Source organism: Microchirus variegatus (assembly GCF_963457635.1).
Source record: "Microchirus variegatus genome assembly, chromosome: 4".
NCBI classification, from domain to species: domain Eukaryota; kingdom Metazoa; phylum Chordata; class Actinopteri; order Pleuronectiformes; family Soleidae; genus Microchirus; species Microchirus variegatus.
Genome location: NC_139805.1, coordinates 21,832,265 through 21,851,636, shown reverse-complemented (window position 1 = coordinate 21,851,636; position 19,372 = coordinate 21,832,265). Strand labels below are relative to the sequence as shown.

The window sequence follows — 19,372 nt, the reverse complement described above, 5'->3', positions numbered from 1 at the left end:
TTAATTAACTATGAGGGGAATGAACAAGTCATTGATTTCCTCAATGAGGAAAATAAAACCTCCTTGAATAGGTTACGTTTCAACAAAGCAAGTCTTTAAACAACAGATTGACTCAGTGTAATATGTGGCAAAAAGAAGCAACCAGTACCAGTACCTTGGGAAGCGGTCGTCCCAGCTGTGAATACAATTTAGTCCAGAACTGCATGAGAGACATGGGTCCAATCGCTGCAGTATTGGGGGGTAAAGTACACACAGACATTCACTCCCGCTTCACCTTGAATCCCTGAATCCCAGAGCTTCTTCCATGTGTTGGTCAGAGTGTTCGGTATTCACCTTACAAGCGGGTACACTTCAGCCCGACCGTGGACTCTCACTAGCCCTGTGACACTTCCTCTTTGGTTCAACACACACATCTGCCTCTACCGCAGGTACGCTGTGGGCCACGAGCTCACACATACGAGGCTGTGCTGCTGTCACCAACAGAGACTCGGGCAAGTCTAAAACATGCTTCCTGGTTCTGGAGGACAGTCGGGCATTTGCATAGCAGGCTTAGTCATAGTGATTGAGGACTAGTTCCTCACATCTCAAAAGGAGGTGGTTGGGGAGTGAGTGAGTGAGAGAGTGAGTGAGTGAGAGCAGGGGAGGGGAATGGAGTGGAGAGGAGGGGAGAGGTGGGGAGAAGTGGGAGGGAGGAGGGGAGGAGCTTTCAGGAAATGATGCTTTTGTTGGTAAGTGACTAGAGTTACTGGCAGTCAGGCCCATTTTACTGTACATGGTGTAACTCAACCGCATTTGTAGTGTAAACAGTTTTGCGCTGTGGACCTGGCCGCTCCTCACACCCCACTGCTCAATGCTACATTTAATGGGCCAGGGCCACTATTTAATGCTTATTATATTTAGAGACTGACTCCCTGCCTGGCTGTCTGTCTTACTTCATGTTGTGCTATATATATATTTATATTTGTCTGCACAGACTCGGCTTCAGGACTTCTGTTAGAGTAATGATTAGAGAATAATAGATGTATAACTAAAAAGAGAAAATCAACAAGAAGGAAACAAAGAAGGTTTTTTTAACTAATCCAGGAAATGAGAATCCAAATACTGAGTTGTCATCGAGTCTGTTCAAATATTCTCCTGTCAATTTAACACTTGTCTTATATGGGACAGAAAGAGATTTCAAAGGGAAAATATAAAGTTGAGTCACTGAGGCTGATAATGGTATATATTGTGATTTGAAAAGTACATAGATGATAGATTTTAGACAAGGTGGAGCATTATCACCGTATCAAAAGATTCTACACTGATGTGCAAATGTAAAAAAGATATGAATTGTTCCTAACATGAATATATTGTATTTTTAAATCAACATGAAACATGGAACAATTACACATGTTGGTGGTACTTGGGAGGAAAATCACAAATATTGTTCTACCAGGGAGGGATTTTGACTCGAGTGAATAGAAAATTAAGCAAATAACAAGAAGTATAATATTAAATGAAATACTAATAATAATTAGAGTTAACTTATCTCTCATTCCATCTAAATTTGGCTATACCAGTGTGTGAAGTATATGTGAGGAAGAGGAGGATTAGGAGAGAGAAAATTATCTTATTGGGAATAAATCAGCCTCCTGAAAATAGTTCTTAGCAGACTTTGCTCAGCATATTTACACCACTGTATTTTAATGCTGGCGATAATGGTGTTACTTTGAGAGCTCAATATTTTCTCAGGTGGTACATGGTATATGAAAAGATAGTTGGTATATGAGATGATAGTTAAAAAAGAAAGAAATGTATTAAGAGGTCAAGTGCAAGCTGCATATGTGCCCACGTCCAGAGGTTTCCATGTGTCAGCCCATATTTCTCTCTGGACACTTTTACACTCATCTGAGATAGAAGATATTTCCACTTACTGGAACTAAGGACTCTTTCACTGAAAAAATATTATTCTTGGAACCTGATGGCAAATGGGTTATTTCAACAAATCCAAGATGTTGACAGAAGACAATGTCATAATGACATCAGACTGTTAACTGTACAGGGGGCAGACATAAACGAGGCAAATTTGTTGAATTTGTTGGGGCAGACAAAGAGAGAGCGAGGGGTCCATTTCCAAACCCTGCTTCCAGGAATAATGATATCAGGCCAGCGTGTTGAGGTACTGTAATGTTCATCTCTGCTGGACAGAATGGGAGTAAGACTGTCAGAGACTGAGTGGCGCCTTCCCATGGTGTCATCGTGTGAGTGGGAATCCTCTAAATACCGTGTGTATATGTGTGTGTGTGCAGTGGGACACTGGATCATTGGGGAGGCATGAATCATTGATAAGCTCCTTAAGAATACACTAACACACATACGCACATCTCATTGCATTACATTACAGCCTAAAGAAAGAAGGATCCACCCTTCACAACATGACAAACACACTTAATGTATCACACCAACATGTTGCTGCTTTGTCATCTGTACGTTCAGCACGTCCTTCTGCTGACAGCGTACAACATGGCTGATGTTACATCCAGTCATTTCATTTCCAGTCCTTATTTTTCTTTCTCATTTACTCATTTACTCTTGACTTGTGTTTAACATTAGCCGGATGTGCTAGTGATATGATACGTGCGCCTCATGTGTGCCACCTGTACTGTAAGACATGTTTTGTAATGTTATACTGATGATTACTGTCATTTGTTTAGGAAACAGTTTTTGATGTTATTTGTTGAAAGCCGCTGTTTCATCTATAATTAAAAAATGCCTGGAACACAGTTATCCTGTGGTAGTGGGAGCTTGGAAATGGTCGCAAAAGAAGGCTTCACCGATGCCACTCACACATAATAATCACCCTCCCCTGTCTGCTCTCACGTCAAAGCACACAGACACAGCCTGACAACAGCTTCATAAACACAGATTACATCACGACATGAAATACACTAAACATTATCATAGAGGCCAGGTCAGTTAGCGACAAGTACTTGGTGTACTGTTTGAAATGAAATCCCTGGCCGCGTTTGTGACAGAAATGTGAAGGCTACAGACACCTTATTTTGTTGTTTTTCTGTGTCCGATAAACACACGCACTACACCTTAAACTGTTCGATCAAACTGGTTTAACACAGTGACACTGCAGGTGCCTGTGATGTTCTACACATGGACATGGACAGACTGCATCACTGATAATGCAAATAAAGGTGCAGTAGATCTCAATTGAAGAGTTACATAACACATAATAGTGGATAACACCTTAACCATGCGCTAGATGGGGTGGAACACAAACACACCTCTAGGGCTAAACAGAGGATTTATTAACAACCCATAAAATTGTCCTTTCACTTCCTCTTATAAACTAGTTCATCCAAATGATTGGGCAACATTCTTACAAGGAAGTAGTGGAGAAAAATCAAACGATTTATATGGTTGCTTTCTGTAAGGAAATCAAAAAAGCAAGACAATCTTGCCAGTAAAATAAAAACCTGATGCACAAGCGCTTTCCACTTTCCTGGAAAAAGGCTTCAAATACAAACAAAACTAGCCTACGCTGTCGGGAGCCGACAGCAAGGGGTATATCCGCGAACTTGTCCAATCCTCAACTTTCAAATATACCAAAAGTAAACGCACTCGCACCTGCCACTAACTGTTTTAATTAATTATTAATAAATTCAACAAAATAACTGTTAAATATTATGATATAATGCTGACTACACTTTATACATGTTCAAAGTATCCATATAAACCCGATATTGAACACAGAATACCTGAACTCATAAATTTCTCTCTAGTTTTTAATAAAACTAGTTAACCTATTATACCTTGTTAAATATTATGAATATCAAAATGCTAACCACACCTGCCATATCTTCAAAGTGTCCAAATGTCATGAAAAAGCATACACTATGTTTATTAAATTTCATGAAAAAGCATACAATATGTTCAAACTTTCCATTCAATGCATTAATAAAGAAATGGAGGCTTAACTATTTTTTATATGATAATTAATAAATTTATATTATAATGTAATAAATATTATGAATAAGTGCTAAATAAACCCATGATATCCTCAATGTGTCCAAATGAGCTCAATAATAAAGAAAAAATGCCTTAAAGGGACACTGTGTAGTATTTATGGGTTTATATAACCCAAAATCCACTTTTGTATACATATTATGTGCTCCTGCATTGTGTAGTCGCTGTATAATAGTTTTTGTTTCATTTTCGTAGTGTTTCAAAAAGTCATGTAAAATAACATGGTAGCGGGCCGCGGTTGCATAGCCACTGTTAGCAGCGAGACGCCATGTTTCTACCGAAACCTGTAAGGACAAACGCGAGAGAACAAATCGAGCGTCGCTTTACTTGTAGCGGAAGTCCCGCCTCCACTCTCTCCACTTTGTCTGCTACGGCCGCGGTAGCTCGCCCTCTCCCTTGCCTCACGAACCTCATCTGCTGACACGGAGAAAGACGACGAGGACGACATTTGACCAGCTGGGGATACCGTACGCTCAGGGAAGGGAGGGGGTGAGCAGAGCAGCAGTTCTTTGTTGTAAATTTCAGCCTCTCCTCTAGATGTCTAGTTCACCAGTTAACTTATTATGTAACTATTACCAATCATAGCCAAAGTAATAATGATTGTACTTGTAGATAGTTGTTACATGAATCATTGTACAAAATTTGAAGGCAATATCTCCATCAGTCTGGAAGATAAAGCCGAAAATGTGTTTTTAGCAGAATAAATTTATTAATTTGCTAATTAATAATAAAGCTACAAAGATAGGGATAATTCTCAGGTGGTATGTGATGCCCATGCAAAATTTGAAGCCAATACCTGCAATACTTTGGAAGATACAGGCGAAAATATGGTTTTTATATCATTAATTAATTAATTAATTAACTAATTAATAATAATGGTAGACAGCTCAAAATCAATAGGGATCATCTACAGGGGGTATGTGACCCATAAAAAAAATAAGAAAATTTAATCTTAAACGCCTTTCCAGTTATCGCGTTAACAGCTAAAATCTGTGGACGCGGATGCGGACACGATTCCATACTTTAAATGCGGGGGACCGATTCCATAATATCTGCATTTCTCGCGGATATAATTAACCAACTGGAGATTTATAATAATCATGCATTATTAAAAAGAAAGAAAAAGGAAAATAGATTTCCTTATGAGACAAGGTCAATGAGTTCAGAAGAGAACTATGCTTATATCTACACTAAATAAAGGTGTAAAGATGGCTGAGGTGTAGTGTGTGTGTGCTGTTGTTAAGGTCCAAATGTAATCAATGATTACTGTAATCAGTGGATATCAAAGTTCAATGTATCTTAATCATCCCCAAGTGATTTAACACACACGTGCAAAAAAAGCAAGAATGGCATGTGTCATAAAAGCACAACTGCTGCAAATGTGAGTATGTCGTAAGAGACTGAGACTGTGAATGTGCTTAAACATGGCAAGGTATAATGTGTGAGTGTGTGTGTGTGTGTGTGTGTGTGTGTGTGTGTGTGTGTGTGTGTGTGTGTGTGTGTGTGTGTGTGTGTGTGTGTGTGTGTGCATGAAGTAGGTGTGTTAATGTGTATTCTCGCAGAGTGCTGTTCACTCTTTGAGGTTAGCCAGAGTGGTTAGTAAAAAGAGCTTTGGTTTTTGTCTTCCAGTAAGTCTTGTTTTCATTCTGACACTGTGCATAAAGCTTCATGTACTGTGGATCCACAAATGACCCATGTCGGGCTTGGCCGGTTGTGCACGTGTGGCTGTGACGAAATGTGCAATTTATCTTCAAACCACTATAAAAGTGCATCGCTGGTGTTTTTTGTTTTTTTTGGACAGTACTGGCAGCAATTTTTGTGTTCGGGTTCAAGCTTTTGACATGATCTCAGCAAGATAATGAAAACCAAAAGCTGCCATTCATTCCTTTGCTGACCTAATAAAAATCAGTTAATATGTTCTGTCAGGCCATGGACAAGAGGAAGGGAATTGGGCCTGTAACCAGAGGGTTCAAGGGCTGGGGTGTCCCTGAGCAAGGCCCACTGCTCCAGCTCTACTGGTGTGTGCAGGATGGGTTAAATGCAGAGGTCAAATTCAATCTAAATAGAGAATATGAACAAATTACTTGCATCACACATATTATTTGCAACTTCTATTATGACAGACATGATGTCTTATATTTTTACATGAAATAAATGCTATTAAAAATGTGACAGATCAGATTCATCCATGTAACAACTGTACAATGGCCATGTATTCTACCATTGCAATTGGGAGATAATCTCAGCGGCAAGGGATCTCAAAAGGAAGTCTATTAAATCTAATGCAAATAAACATTTGGCTCTTTTTTCCCCCCTAAGTTAGCAGCAACATGGAGAATATAGACATCCTGGCCACATGCTGCCACAGTGTCCTTCCCTACAATATGAGGATGTTCCAGCAGAGCTCTGCTGAACTGCAAAAATAAACTCGGGAAGCTGTGCAAACCAAAATGACTCTGCAGCTCCAACTGAAACAGGGAAGTGGCTGAAGTAAACATGGCAGTCACCTGACAAATAATTACAAACACACATTCGAAGGATTGTGTCAGATTCTGGATATGTTAAAGCAATACTGTAAAATAACTTTATTTCAACCTTATAATAACAGTTTTAACATCATGGCTGGTCACCGACTAGTAGTAAAGAAAAGGATGCCAATCCAGTCTAAGATCTGATCACAAAAACACATTCAGAGGTGGTTTAAGGACACATGGTCACATTCCTGAGCATAAACAAATGCTAAGGACAAATTAGTCACAGAGTCCTCAGCTGATGTCCTCTGACCAGGAGTAGTTTCCTTTTTTCCACTGATCATCACTCATACATAAGTTTGTTTGTAGCTGCTGCCACAATAGAAACACCGATTGTCACATGATTTATTTTTCCACTGGTGAAAATCTTATTTCACGTTACAGCAGCGTGAAAAGTACTCTTTTTCTTTCACTTGTTTGTGTGCTCAAACACAATCAAAGTTGTTAAAAACATACTTTTCTCAAACTAACCGATATGACATCAGTACATTTTTGAATACAGAATGGTAAAAGCCAAATTCAATCATGTTAATACCAGATCTGTACCAGGTCTGAGTGAGTATCAGCTATTCAAACTGCAAGACTCAGACCCAGGAAGTTTAATGCTGAACTGAGGGTCCGTTAGAACTCAGCAGTCATCAAAAACCTACTTTCATTGCAGCAAATCCAGCAAAAGTAACTTTGTGTTGCTTTATGGAAAGAAAACAAGCAAGGTCACCATGTGATGGAGGAGGAAAATGGAGGAGGAAAAGGGGACTGAGTGTGAGGCAGTGGATTAGTCATGATGACCCCGTGGCTTACATTTTCTCTGCATGCCTCACATGGCAGGGAGTGTCCAAAACCAGAAAGAACAGCTGAGAAAGCACAACATGAGCACAAAAAACACCTCTCTCTCTTACTCTTGCAGGCAACATTAAGATTCCACATCTCCAGTGCCATGAAACCAAAGCTGCGTCTCTTAAACGCACCACTCACCAAGGAGCTTATTCAAACAAAGACCAGACATAAATGGCAACTGTAACGTTATACTTTTCCAAACTTTGTACGCAGAAAATTACAGCCAGTGTATCCCATAAAAACAAGGCCTTGTAGTTACCTGTAAGGAAGATGAGCTACAACAGGCTGATGGAAAACTAGGGAAACCCCACATGAATCAGAGAATCCATGACGTTGATAGGACACGTCTGACGACATCACTTTCTCGTGTACAAAAAACATTGCCTTGTAGCCTTTGTTAACCTTTTTCCCTCCCCCTGTTTAAATTACTAACACAAAGCATTTTCATATCCCTTTAATCATTCTTCTGTTTTCCATAATGACACACATTCACAAATTTGGACTCAAGCATGAAGTGAAAGTCTTACGTAGGTTTTGTGGTTTCTGGTTATTAACTTAATAAACAGTTAAGTCTAACGCAGCTGGAAAAGCCAACACTACTACAGAATGGAAACGCTAACATCACCTGAGATTTCAAACTCAACTGACTTATACTCTTCTTCCAAGTTGTGAATGATTATGTAAAATGAAGACCAAACCTAAGAATATATTACCGCTCACACCAACCAATCAAGTTGCAGTTTACATCACTAATTCTTAGACTGAAGTATAGTGTATAAATTCACACATCACAATTATTATGCAACAGCAAAGATCAATACAATGACATTTGTGTGAGAGTGTGTGAATTCAGTGAGTTGCAGCCAAAAACAGGTTTTCTGAGGCCACAATATACTTGATCCTTACTCACTTCATCCTTAAATCTAAGTGAACTTTTTTGCACATAATATAAATAAGATTCCTCAAGGTATACAAGATGTCGTATTAATTAGAAAGGAGCAGACGGATAATGCAAAGGCACAATGCCTCTGGTCACAGCTGTTGCCATCATTGAGGCATAAAAACCCGACAGCTGCTGCATGAAAATCCCTTGCTGTGAAATTGGCAATTTTGCTTGATAAAGCTTAAATCAACATCAAAAGTATCTTTCCTTTCCAATTACAATTAATACAAGACAAATTTGATCAAGATTCAGAAGATTCAGACATCTGGATGCTGGATGCAGTAGGTGCATGGAAACACGATATAAATGAACCAATATACAACCTGCATAAAGATTATTTATTCACTAGTTCAGTATAAGATACTGTAGGATGTTGTTTCAGTTTCAGTTTGGTCAACTCATCCAAGTACAAAAAGACATATCTTAGCATTTGACCTACTTGTATATTGCTACAAAGATAGTTGTGGTTTAGGTCTTATCTGATGGGACTTTGACTCAGGGGGGCTGATGTGAGATTATGGAATTTCTTTCATGGTCCTGTAAGCTCTGTGTGTGTCTTTTCAGAAACAATGTCTATATGCTAGACTTCTCTGTCAAGACTTTGCATCATAACTACTTTAAGTGCTATTCAATTTTGTGGGAACATAAAGTACAGGTCAAAGCCAGTATAAAATGTCATAAAATGTTTCATTATTCACTGAAAACCCTTAAAAACACATCATTAGATCAAGAGATGCCCTTTCTATTGCAACCACTGTTACAAGTCAACCATTTCCTTGTTATTTACTGCTTTAGCCTTATGTTGAACCAAGACAACTCTTGATTGCTATGGCTTTTCTACTTTTAGACAGGCTAATCATTAGAATTATACTGCCAGTCTGTTTGGTAACCCATGGCTGCTCTTCTTTAAAACTCATTATCATAGCATATTGTGTAATAATATGGTTCATATTATAGTTCTCATCAATTCAGCCCAAATATACTTCAGATTAGAAACTCACTGGTCTGTGTCATTACTTTTAGCTCCTATTCACACAATGGCAACTATAAGGAATTAGCTGGATGGACGCAGAAATAGAAAATGCAAATGATGGATGAGTGGGTGGGGTAAATACATAAGTGAGCTAAAGGCTGCACCTTAATTTGACTGTGCATTTCTAAGCATTTCCCATTCTGCAATAAATGTCCTGCTCTCACAGTTGTATCCCTCGCGGGATTGTTAATCCTCGAGACAGCAAATTATGCAAAGAAGCTTAGAAAGGGCTGAAGAACATTTTCACATCTTCACAATGTTCCGGAAATACATCTCACTTCTTAATCAAAGCATGACTGATAATTAAAACTGATTTCTGAAGACGTATTTTGGAAAGCTGAGAAGAAATTCAAATTATAGTGTCTTATTAATAACATGCCTTCACAGGAACGGGGCAGGTACTGCTGCAGTCGTCTAGACAACACTAAGCTTTAATCAGGCTGCTCTTTGGTTAATTATGTTGAGCCCAATGCTCACGGAGGACGAGATGAAAGACGAGGGTGGGAGGTGTGCTACACTGTGTTTGAGTAGGCTAAGAAAGGTTGAAGGTTTTCATGTTGGCTCTTGTTTGGATTGCAGATCGTCTGTTACCTCTTTTGGACTTTTTCTGGCATAAACACTGACCTTTTCAGGACCAATCGTCCTTATGGGGACCAAAATCTGGTCCTAAAAAGGCAGAAATTAATTTTCCAAGTAACTGGTTAAGTTTAGGGCTAAAAATTGTTGTTAGTTTAAGGTTAGGATTAACCGATTATGGTTAATGTTAGGGATAATTTTCTGTTATGGTTGTCCATATGAATGTAAGTCAGTCTTGAAGTGTCCTAACAAGAATAGCTGTGTGTGTGACTTTGATGCAAGCACAAATATACCAGATATTCAACACCAACCTGGGGGAAATCTCCATTTCTAGGAAGGTTGAGGCTGGAAAAGTCCACGTCAGGGAATCCCGAGTACACATCCATGTGAACATCCGGAGTGGTGGTGGTAGTGCTGCTGTTAAAGTGGTATTGCCTGGAGGGAAAGGGAGATACTTTATGTGATAAATTGCTACTTAGCCAGGTAAAAAAAAAGAAGCTATTTTCCTCAACCTCATACACTTAACAACAGCCAGGTGCAAACAAACACAGCCTTTAACCTTTGATAAAATGCTTCTCCACAGGAGAAATGAAGGGTACAAGAGAAAGTATGAACAAATGCCACTGTCAAAATGGTACAGAACATTAACAGAGCGCTTTCACAACAAAATATATGTTGCTGTTATAGTAATACATTTTTAAAACAATGTAAAATACAGTAATACAAAACTTTTATATCAAAAACTAAAAAACACTTAACCAGTATATACGTGCACTTTATTGGTGACACATTGAAATTATTACTTTAGTTATAGAATAGAAAGATACCAGTGACAATTAGTGGTAATAACTATATAAAAATATTTATGTGTTCAAACAACCAAAGAAGCAAATCATACAAATACATTAGATATAACAGTATTTAGGAAAACAGGCATGGACAGATAAGGAGAGAGCTAAGAACTAGTCCAACCTGCTGTGAAGATCCAACATCCACCTTTTGTCAACTGCTAACATTCTCCGTTGGCCCAGAGTAAATGCACACGTCTTCAGATCTCACACCATGAAATGTTTTCAGTTTCTGGCTGAGTGCAACTCTCATAACACAGTAAACCCACAGTGCAAACAGTGGAGGAGCTACACGAAAAAATGAAAGCAAAAGTAAACCTCCATATGGGTGGAACGCGTTTCTCTTATCCAATCAAGTGCCAGGACCATGGCTCAGAGATAATGAGCTTGGCCAAACCTATTCATAGGATTTGGCTCTGTATACTCAACCACAGGCCAGAGATCAGCGAGACTGATTGATTTAAGTTCAAAACACACCAAGAGGATGAAAGGGCAGCCCCAAGCTAGTATACTGAATGTTGTCTATGAAACCATGGACCCTTTGATATTTCTTTTTACGAACAATTACATGCAGAAAATTCAACATTTAACTGTTCATTTTCATATCAAATATACTTCCCGCAACAGCTGCAGAACAATATACCACAAGACAGACATCAAACAGGCAACAAAGGACATAAATTCACAAAATATATATAAAAGAGAAACAAATAAAAAGAGAAGAATATTGCACCTGCCCTAAAAAACTTAAACATGTTGGTAAGATGTAGTAAAAATAATAATACTACGTCTAATAAAAACTAAAACACTGTAAACCAGAATGCCAAATGTGCAAAAGTAAAGTGACAGTTATTTAACTTGTTCCATGGTTGTAATAATGAGCTTGAGATGTTGATTTAAATTTTTTATTATTATGTAATTGAATAATGTTTTAAAGACTTCCCTAGATCATCATAAATATCACTGGGCTGTAAAACTGGGCTGTATGTTTTTTTTTTCATTTGGTTTTATGTTCGACAGTGTTCATCTGGTGAGTTATGGTTTGTTTTTTGTGGCAAGTTAAAGTGATTGTTGTTGTTTTCTGCAGTGTCATGCAAATCAAAGGGTTACACGCTGTGTGACATTCAAATATCGGCCTTCACACTGGAAAAAAAGACAAGTCCTCTTGTATAATCATAAGGGGGAAAATATGGTCATGAGATCCTTCTGGTAAATAACTCGTTTAGATCTCATAAAGATGAATAGTAAAAAAAATTATCGGCAGTGGAAATCCCCTTCATGGCCCTTTAGTTAGCAGTGACATGACAGTGATATTATTATAGCAGAATCCTTGGCAGGCCGGCATCAGCCACCTTCCAACAACACAAGCCAGTCAGGGGCTCCTGGCCAAAGGCAACAAGCGACATGTAGCCTTCTGATAGCACACAGTGTGAAGATGATCACATTAACCTTTTGTACATGTGTGGCTGAAAACGTACTGACCAGGCATGCTACAGCACTGGTGGCTATAATTGTATACGTTAACTACTCTGCATTTCAAATTACTGAGATTCAACAATGAGAATGAATGGTGCAGTTTATCATGAAATAACTGCAAGTTATATACTCTTCACACTTTGCATTAGCAGGGATTATGCACATGTCTAGGGGAAAATGCATTACTTTAATTGGTTTGTGGAGACAGAAATAGAAAGAGTATTAAGCTCATGCTTTTGTCATTTAAATCAAAATGAGAATCACTCCTGCCACACAGTTGGTGTAGTGGTTAACACTCTTGCCTTTGCAGCAGGAAGACCTGGGTTTGAGTCCCAGTTGGAACAAGGGCCTTTCTTCCTGTGTGTGCGTGGTTTTCTCTGGGTTCTCTGGCTTCATCCCACAGTCTAAAAACATGCAATATGGGAATGAGGTAAATTGGTCACTTTAAATTGACCGTAGGTGTGAGGGTGAATGGTTGAATTGTTGTTTGTCTCTATATGTGGCCCTGCTGATGGACTGCCGAACTGTCCAGGGTGTACCCCGCCTATTGCCCTGAGCTTGGCACAGCAATTGGCCCGCGACCCTCCTGTGGAGGATAAAGTGGTAGAAAATGGATGGATGGAGAATCACTCCCTTTATGCAACATTCAGCACATGAATTTGAAAAGCTTATAAGGAGCAATAAAAGATGAAGAAAGGTGCTTAAAATGTGATTCGCAACAATATGATGCTTTTTATCAGAACATCTATTTTACAATCTGAGACTTTACTGCAATGGTGACACCAGATAAAAACCAACTGCTAGGATTCCTTGGACCAACTCTTGCTTAATGTGAATACAGCCATGAATTATAAATCTGACACTTGCAGCAGTGTGCAAAAAGTGAACTTTGAGTCATAAAACGGGGGAATATCCCAGTGTGCAGCTGCAGGCAACAGTGAACAACACAAAGATGGCAGGCACTGGGTTCAGCTAAACTTTGGGAAGGGATATTAAAAAAAATTCACCTCTATTGTTTCTTAAGAAAATCTGTGTAAACAAACACTCAGACTAAGCTGAGTCTTATTTTCCCACTGGCAATTGTTTGCGTGAAAAAAACATGAGCGCAACAGGAAAACCCAGTGCATTTTTGTAAAAACAAACTGAGAATTGAGGTTTTGCTGCATTTTCTGTATTTATTTTGTTGTACATTGCTGAGGTGTACTCACAGAACATCAATGGGGGAAAAAAGCCTCTCGTGGGGCTGAAGATTTTAGCGTTGCAGTGTTAGCAACTGGCAAGTCTTGGCCTTGTGTCGTTATCAGAGTCAGACACATTGTTTACTTGGTCTCGTCTGTTTCTGGCATAGAGGTCTCAAGACCAGACTTAAATCGAGGCAAATCAACACAGAGACAGATTTATTTGTATCAATGATTATTGTGACTGGAGAAAAAAACTTTTATTATTAACACAAATATAGGCCATTTGAGTTAGGTTCATGAAGACAAGAGAATGGGTATTGAGCTGTGTGCTTGTCTGGGAGCAGAGATGCAACCAAATCCTCTATTGCATTCGTAAACTAGAATGCATTCATTTACATATTATTATCATCGAACATAGAATTAACAGTACACACAACAGTGATGATTTAGAGGTACGACAACAGAGAGTGAAGATTGACTGATGCACCTTCAATCTTCATCTATGAAATTAAATACAATACTATGCTGTAAATACAGTGGCCCAGTCTTAATCTTGCCTCGGCCTTGGTCACTACAAGTCTTGGTTATGTCTCAGGGGGAATATATGTCTCTTGAATATACCACTGGTAGAATTTTGTTTTTGATTCAGTGCAGTTGATAATACAAATAAATACTGGATGGGAACAGAACGGGTATGTTATTATATGCTGTATCTTCTCAAGTTAATTTCCTTTACTATTCATTCCCTCTAATACAGGACAATCAGTATGTATATCTGGCATGAATATGATAATCACAAACTATAGTCTTTTTGTGTGATCAGCTGATTAAAGATGAATACGATCGGACGGTCTTTGTATAAATGCTTGATTAGCAGTAGTACACAATGTGCCGTGCTTAACTGTCTCACCACAACCATACAGATATAACCAAAGTAGATAAACACACAAGCATTTATTACTGACACCTTTGGAGCAGTAAAAATGTTTGATAAAAGCAGCAAATGATGAAATGATGTGTTCGAGGTGGTCGTATTTAAAGATATGAATAAAATGACATTGATTTTCCCTGTACGGCTTTCTGTCGTGGAGAAACCCCCAAGTAGGAAGGACTAGATGATTACTAGACTTAAAGACAGAGGCCTGATGATCAGAGTGATGAACGTGCATGCCAAGTCATATTAGAACAAAAGATTCACTGACAGAACTTGAAACTGATCTGACACCCTTTCATAGCAGAGGGCATGCTTCTTACAAGAGGAGGGTCTTTACACGAGATGATATTCAGTCACACAGATCGTTTGTCGACCACAGACTCACGATTTCAATCATTTCTGTACATTGTAAGATGAGGCGTGAAATAGGACTCATGTTGTCAGAAAATTCCACTACGGGCAAACCTGAAAACCACACACTGCACACTTACGTCATCTGATGCTTGAACTGAATGTGCACCAACAACACAGAAGACCACAGATTCCAGAATTAAGTAAGGAAGAAATTAAGTACACTAAGTACTGTCTTAGTGTTGTTCCTATCAAACAACCCATCAAAAACTCACATTTAATCCAGATTATATCTTAGTGGGGCTTCAAAATAACATATGAAAAGATCATTTTATGCCTAATAGAAATCCTTGTTAGTTCTCAGAACAAAGGTGAGCATTGCGTACTGGGCTGTGATCTCCATAAAACTGATGACGTGCAGACACTGACAGGAAGTATAGCTGCTTCTATGTAGTTGACAAGTTGCTGCTTACACTACAAGGTTGTTGAAGATGTACATACATGCACATGCAAACACACGTGAGAAAGGGGAGGGGGGGGGGAACTCTCGTTGAGCAGTGAGGTCATAAAAACAGAGCGGAGTTGCAAGATGTTGAGATTTAAGGCCACATTATACTTCTCCGACTGCGTATGCGTTATCCGTCTGCGTCACCACGGAGACGCCTCGAGCATTTATACTTCTGCGTCGTGGTGACGGACACTCGCTGCAATTTCCCGCCCGATCAGTAGGGGTCGCTGCGCAAGGTTGTTGTGCTTCTGGCTACAGTGAGCAATGGCGTCCGAGAAAGAAAGAGAGAGAAAGACTGTTGTTGTTGAAAAAGTGGCCGTTTCTCACTTTTCTGTGTCACGGAACGCAGTTTTAAGATAATTTGAGGCGAGAAATTGGCCATTTAGAGTCTAAACATGTGCTGTGTGTGTTAAGATATGACGTATTTATAGTTCGGCAGCGGCGTTATCGGCGGGGATCAGCTCCGCCTCTGTCAGGACGCCCGGAGCGCACTGAGAGCCGGCACAGAGCAGCTTAGCTCAGCCTGTCCTGAGGACCAATCGCAGCTCTTGCCGTCTCCGTAGTCCCTTGACGGAGTGACGGACACTTAAAAAATATTTCGTGCAGACGGAGACTACGCAGAGGCTCTTCGACAGTCTCTGCGTCGACGCAGAGTCTCTACGTAGCCTACGCAGAGCACTTTACGCAGAAGTATAAATTGGGCTTAACTCCCTTGGTAAAGCTGACGCCAGGCCACCCACGACAGGAAATGAAGGAGAGCAGATAATAGAGACCACCCCCCATGAAGTGAACTGGGCAGTGTCAGGTTAAGGCCTGATTTTGGTCACTCCAGGTGTCAACAGTGCAATAACGGGTTAATACACTGACAATAAAAGTTCAGCCAATGTAAGAAAAAGAAATGTCAGAGACAAAAGAGACTGTTTTATGAATTAATCTATATCAATCATCAAAGTTAAGATGGGATGGTGCACCATAGTACATTCTTAATAGCAAAGCAATGGACACAAATACAACTTGAAATCTACTTGAATGAAAACACCTCAACTTGCATTTCACTAAAAACACAGCATTTCATTTAATTTATTAAGAACTCAAGCCATAATATAATATTGTTGTTCTTTAACTCTTATTTTTGTTGCTGTTGACAAAAAATGTGTCCTAGTGTCTTTTAATAATTTCGATTGCCTTTCAAGCAGAACTATGCAGGATTTTTACCGAATTTAACAGCTTCGAAATCATTGTGGGGGTTAAATGGCTTGTTCTCCTCCTACAATCTGTTAGTAGAAAACCAGCCATGCCAGATCATGGCTGCCGACGCAAACCCACACCCAACCCAGGTACCAGCTATAATATCAAGGCATAGCGTTATTTTAGACATTTATCATCACAGAACGAAATGAAAGCCTAACCGAGCAAGGGGATACACACAAGTCAACATCGCACTGGCTTTTTTTCATTAAAAAAACACAGAAGCATGCGGTACAGCATGGACATGACTCCACAGCTTGAGTTCGCCTGCTCTGTTGAAAACAAATGCACATGGCCGGGAGAGGAGAAGGGAGGGGGGGAGCATCAGCTGTGACTTTTTACAACAGTGAGGATACAGTGGTAGACAATGGATGGATGTTTACAGTGGTGTCGTAAAAACATTTGCTCTGAAACTATAGGGGAAGCCTCCGTAGAGAAAAAAGGCAAAAAAAAGGCGAGCAGACTTTCCGCAAAGTTCCACTTTCATTTGTGTCCTACAGCAAGATCGAGGAAAAACGTATTTGTTTGTTGGGTAAGGTGTGGTTATCTCATATAATAATACACAAGTTAAAAATAAACACCACAGGCAGAACTGTTGTAAGACTACCACAACACAAACAGAAGAACAGGACAAGTGTGTTGATCAGGCAAGTCCTGTGGGTATTTATTGCAAAGGCAGTTTACAGCCTTCAATCTAAAGGAGACTGTCTGTTGTGAGCACTGAACGTGTTATTTGTTATGAAACTTTATCTTTAAGTCTCTCAGCTGTCATATGCACAAGTGCACAGTTAGCAACATTAGCTAACGGAATAATAAGACGTGGGAGTTTGTATTTACTTACTGGTTTCCAGATTGCATAGGGCAGTGTATGCTGTATCCAGGCTGCTGAGAAAAGGGTCCCCAAGATCCAGAGGGCGCATATATTGAACTCTAAAACACACAAAATGAATACGTCACACATAGAAATACATAGATACACACTAAACATGAAAAACACAGGCTCTAAAAACGGACAACAAAAACAAAATAATTATGGTCAAAACTAGAAAATACTGCGTCCATCACCGGTGCGTTCTGTCCAAGCACTGTAGTGAAAAACGATAAATGTGATGCTCACATAAACCTAAACGTATGTCTGTTTTCGGTTCAGAGCACAGCAAATATGTAGGCCACAGCGGGCGCCATCATCTCTCCACTGTCCAGTGTTTTGAGCACAGTTGACACGGCACCTCTACAAAAACCTCTGCAATACACACACCATGTTTTCAAATCAACTAGTTGAGCCTTCTAAAATCACTGTCACTGATGACATCACAGCTTACACCCAATCTTGAAAGCACTGGCACTTCCTATCCACCTTATTAATGGAGTCACTACTGGGCAAATGATGGAGCGAAAGTATTTCTTCACCGTGGCAATACGCGGTGGCAGCAGCTGTTCCTGCAATGTATGAGCATCCTGCAGTTTGTATTTCACCTGATGTGGAAACTAAAACTCAGGCTTGATGATGTAGGACACGATGGCTCTCACTTGGTTCTATATCTGGCTTTGAATAAATAACATTGTGTTCCACCAATTCAAACAAAACACAACTGACCTTACTGCTGTGTAAATACTGATACGCCTTGGAGCTTTGCAGATTGTTCACTGCTTCACCATCTGGAGTTAATAAAGAGACTGAATATGCTTGTGTACGTGTGTTGGTTGAGGCCACTTCTTTAGGTCGTCCTCCCATCTAACAGTGTTAAAGCAACACTAAAACCAATACATTTAATTCTTCATATTTATTATTATTTGGAAATTACAGAATTCATCTCTTAGTGATAGGTTAACACTAATTGAATACTACACTAATAAACTTATAGTGTTACTTTAATACTGTGAAGAAGAAGACAGAGGAATGACCACATCATCCCACTTTGAGGTGAAACAGGTGATGTTCCAACAAGTTAAACTTCACAGTCGCTCTCCAGTTACCATGGAAAACGCCAGCTCTGCCTCAAGGTGGATAGTGTCTGAGTACACTCTGTTTTGTTTCAGTGCACTTTAGCCACATTACAAAACATGTATGCTTGGCGGCACCAAGAGAGGCAGATCCTTTTAGTTTTTACGTGCCTAGACTCTCAGTCACTGGCATAGACACTCCAGGTCAATGGAGACTTTTTTTCCCGCCTTCTTTTTATAAAAGGTACTTTAAATCAAACCTGCACCAAAAAGCACTATGAGGGCCAACAGATATTACATTTACCTTCTTGTAAGAGAAGTATATTGCAGTAATCTCAAATAGCTGACACCTCATCTTAAACCTTTAGGACATTAACATACTGGCATGCCCAGACACCACGAGAAAGGAAAGACAAAATTTGAGTTAGACATCTCGATAATACAAATACGCTGGCTTATACTTCGGAAAATAATTCATTACCAGATGTGATGTGCAGCAATACTACAAGTACTATTCACTTAGTTTTGTTCCCACATACCTTCAGTTGACTATTCTACAACAGTGAGGTTAGTGAAGTAAATATTTGAAGTGCTGTGTCTTAACCTTTGAGTATATTTACCCAACAGATGAGATGATGGACGAAGTGTCGAGAACAGTCAGCTAAGTTTAACTTTATTTGTGTGTCATTCAATCCTTTATATCCAAACACAATACTGTGAAAAAGATCCCAAACATAACAAAATTGATGCTTTATCAAAATGATCTAAATTGGCTAGTACTGTCATAAAGAAATGCTTTACAAACATGTTAATCTACAGTTGAATACAAAATACTGAAACAGTACAAAAAAACTACCCAGTTGCGTAACACTTGACACAGAGGTGATTCATATTACGTCAAGACAGACGCAGGCAGACGGAGGTGAGATAGCTTACTGCACAAAA

At 39.4% G+C, this 19,372-nt stretch overlaps 1 protein-coding gene across 1 annotated transcript in view; it reads right to left on the bottom strand.

Moving 5' to 3' along the window:
• sbno2b (strawberry notch homolog 2b) overlaps positions 1-17,364 on the bottom strand; it is a 45,893-nt gene extending 28,529 nt beyond the window's left edge. The window contains exons 1-2 of the mRNA XM_083887848.1: positions 17,325-17,364; positions 10,249-10,372 (exon numbers count right to left, since the gene is read on the bottom strand). Coding sequence (XP_083743974.1) covers positions 10,249-10,372; positions 17,325-17,341 — 141 coding nt within the window. The 5' untranslated portion in view covers positions 17,342-17,364. The remainder of the gene's footprint in view (positions 1-10,248; positions 10,373-17,324) is intronic.
• Positions 17,365-19,372: the final 2,008 nt, after the last annotated feature.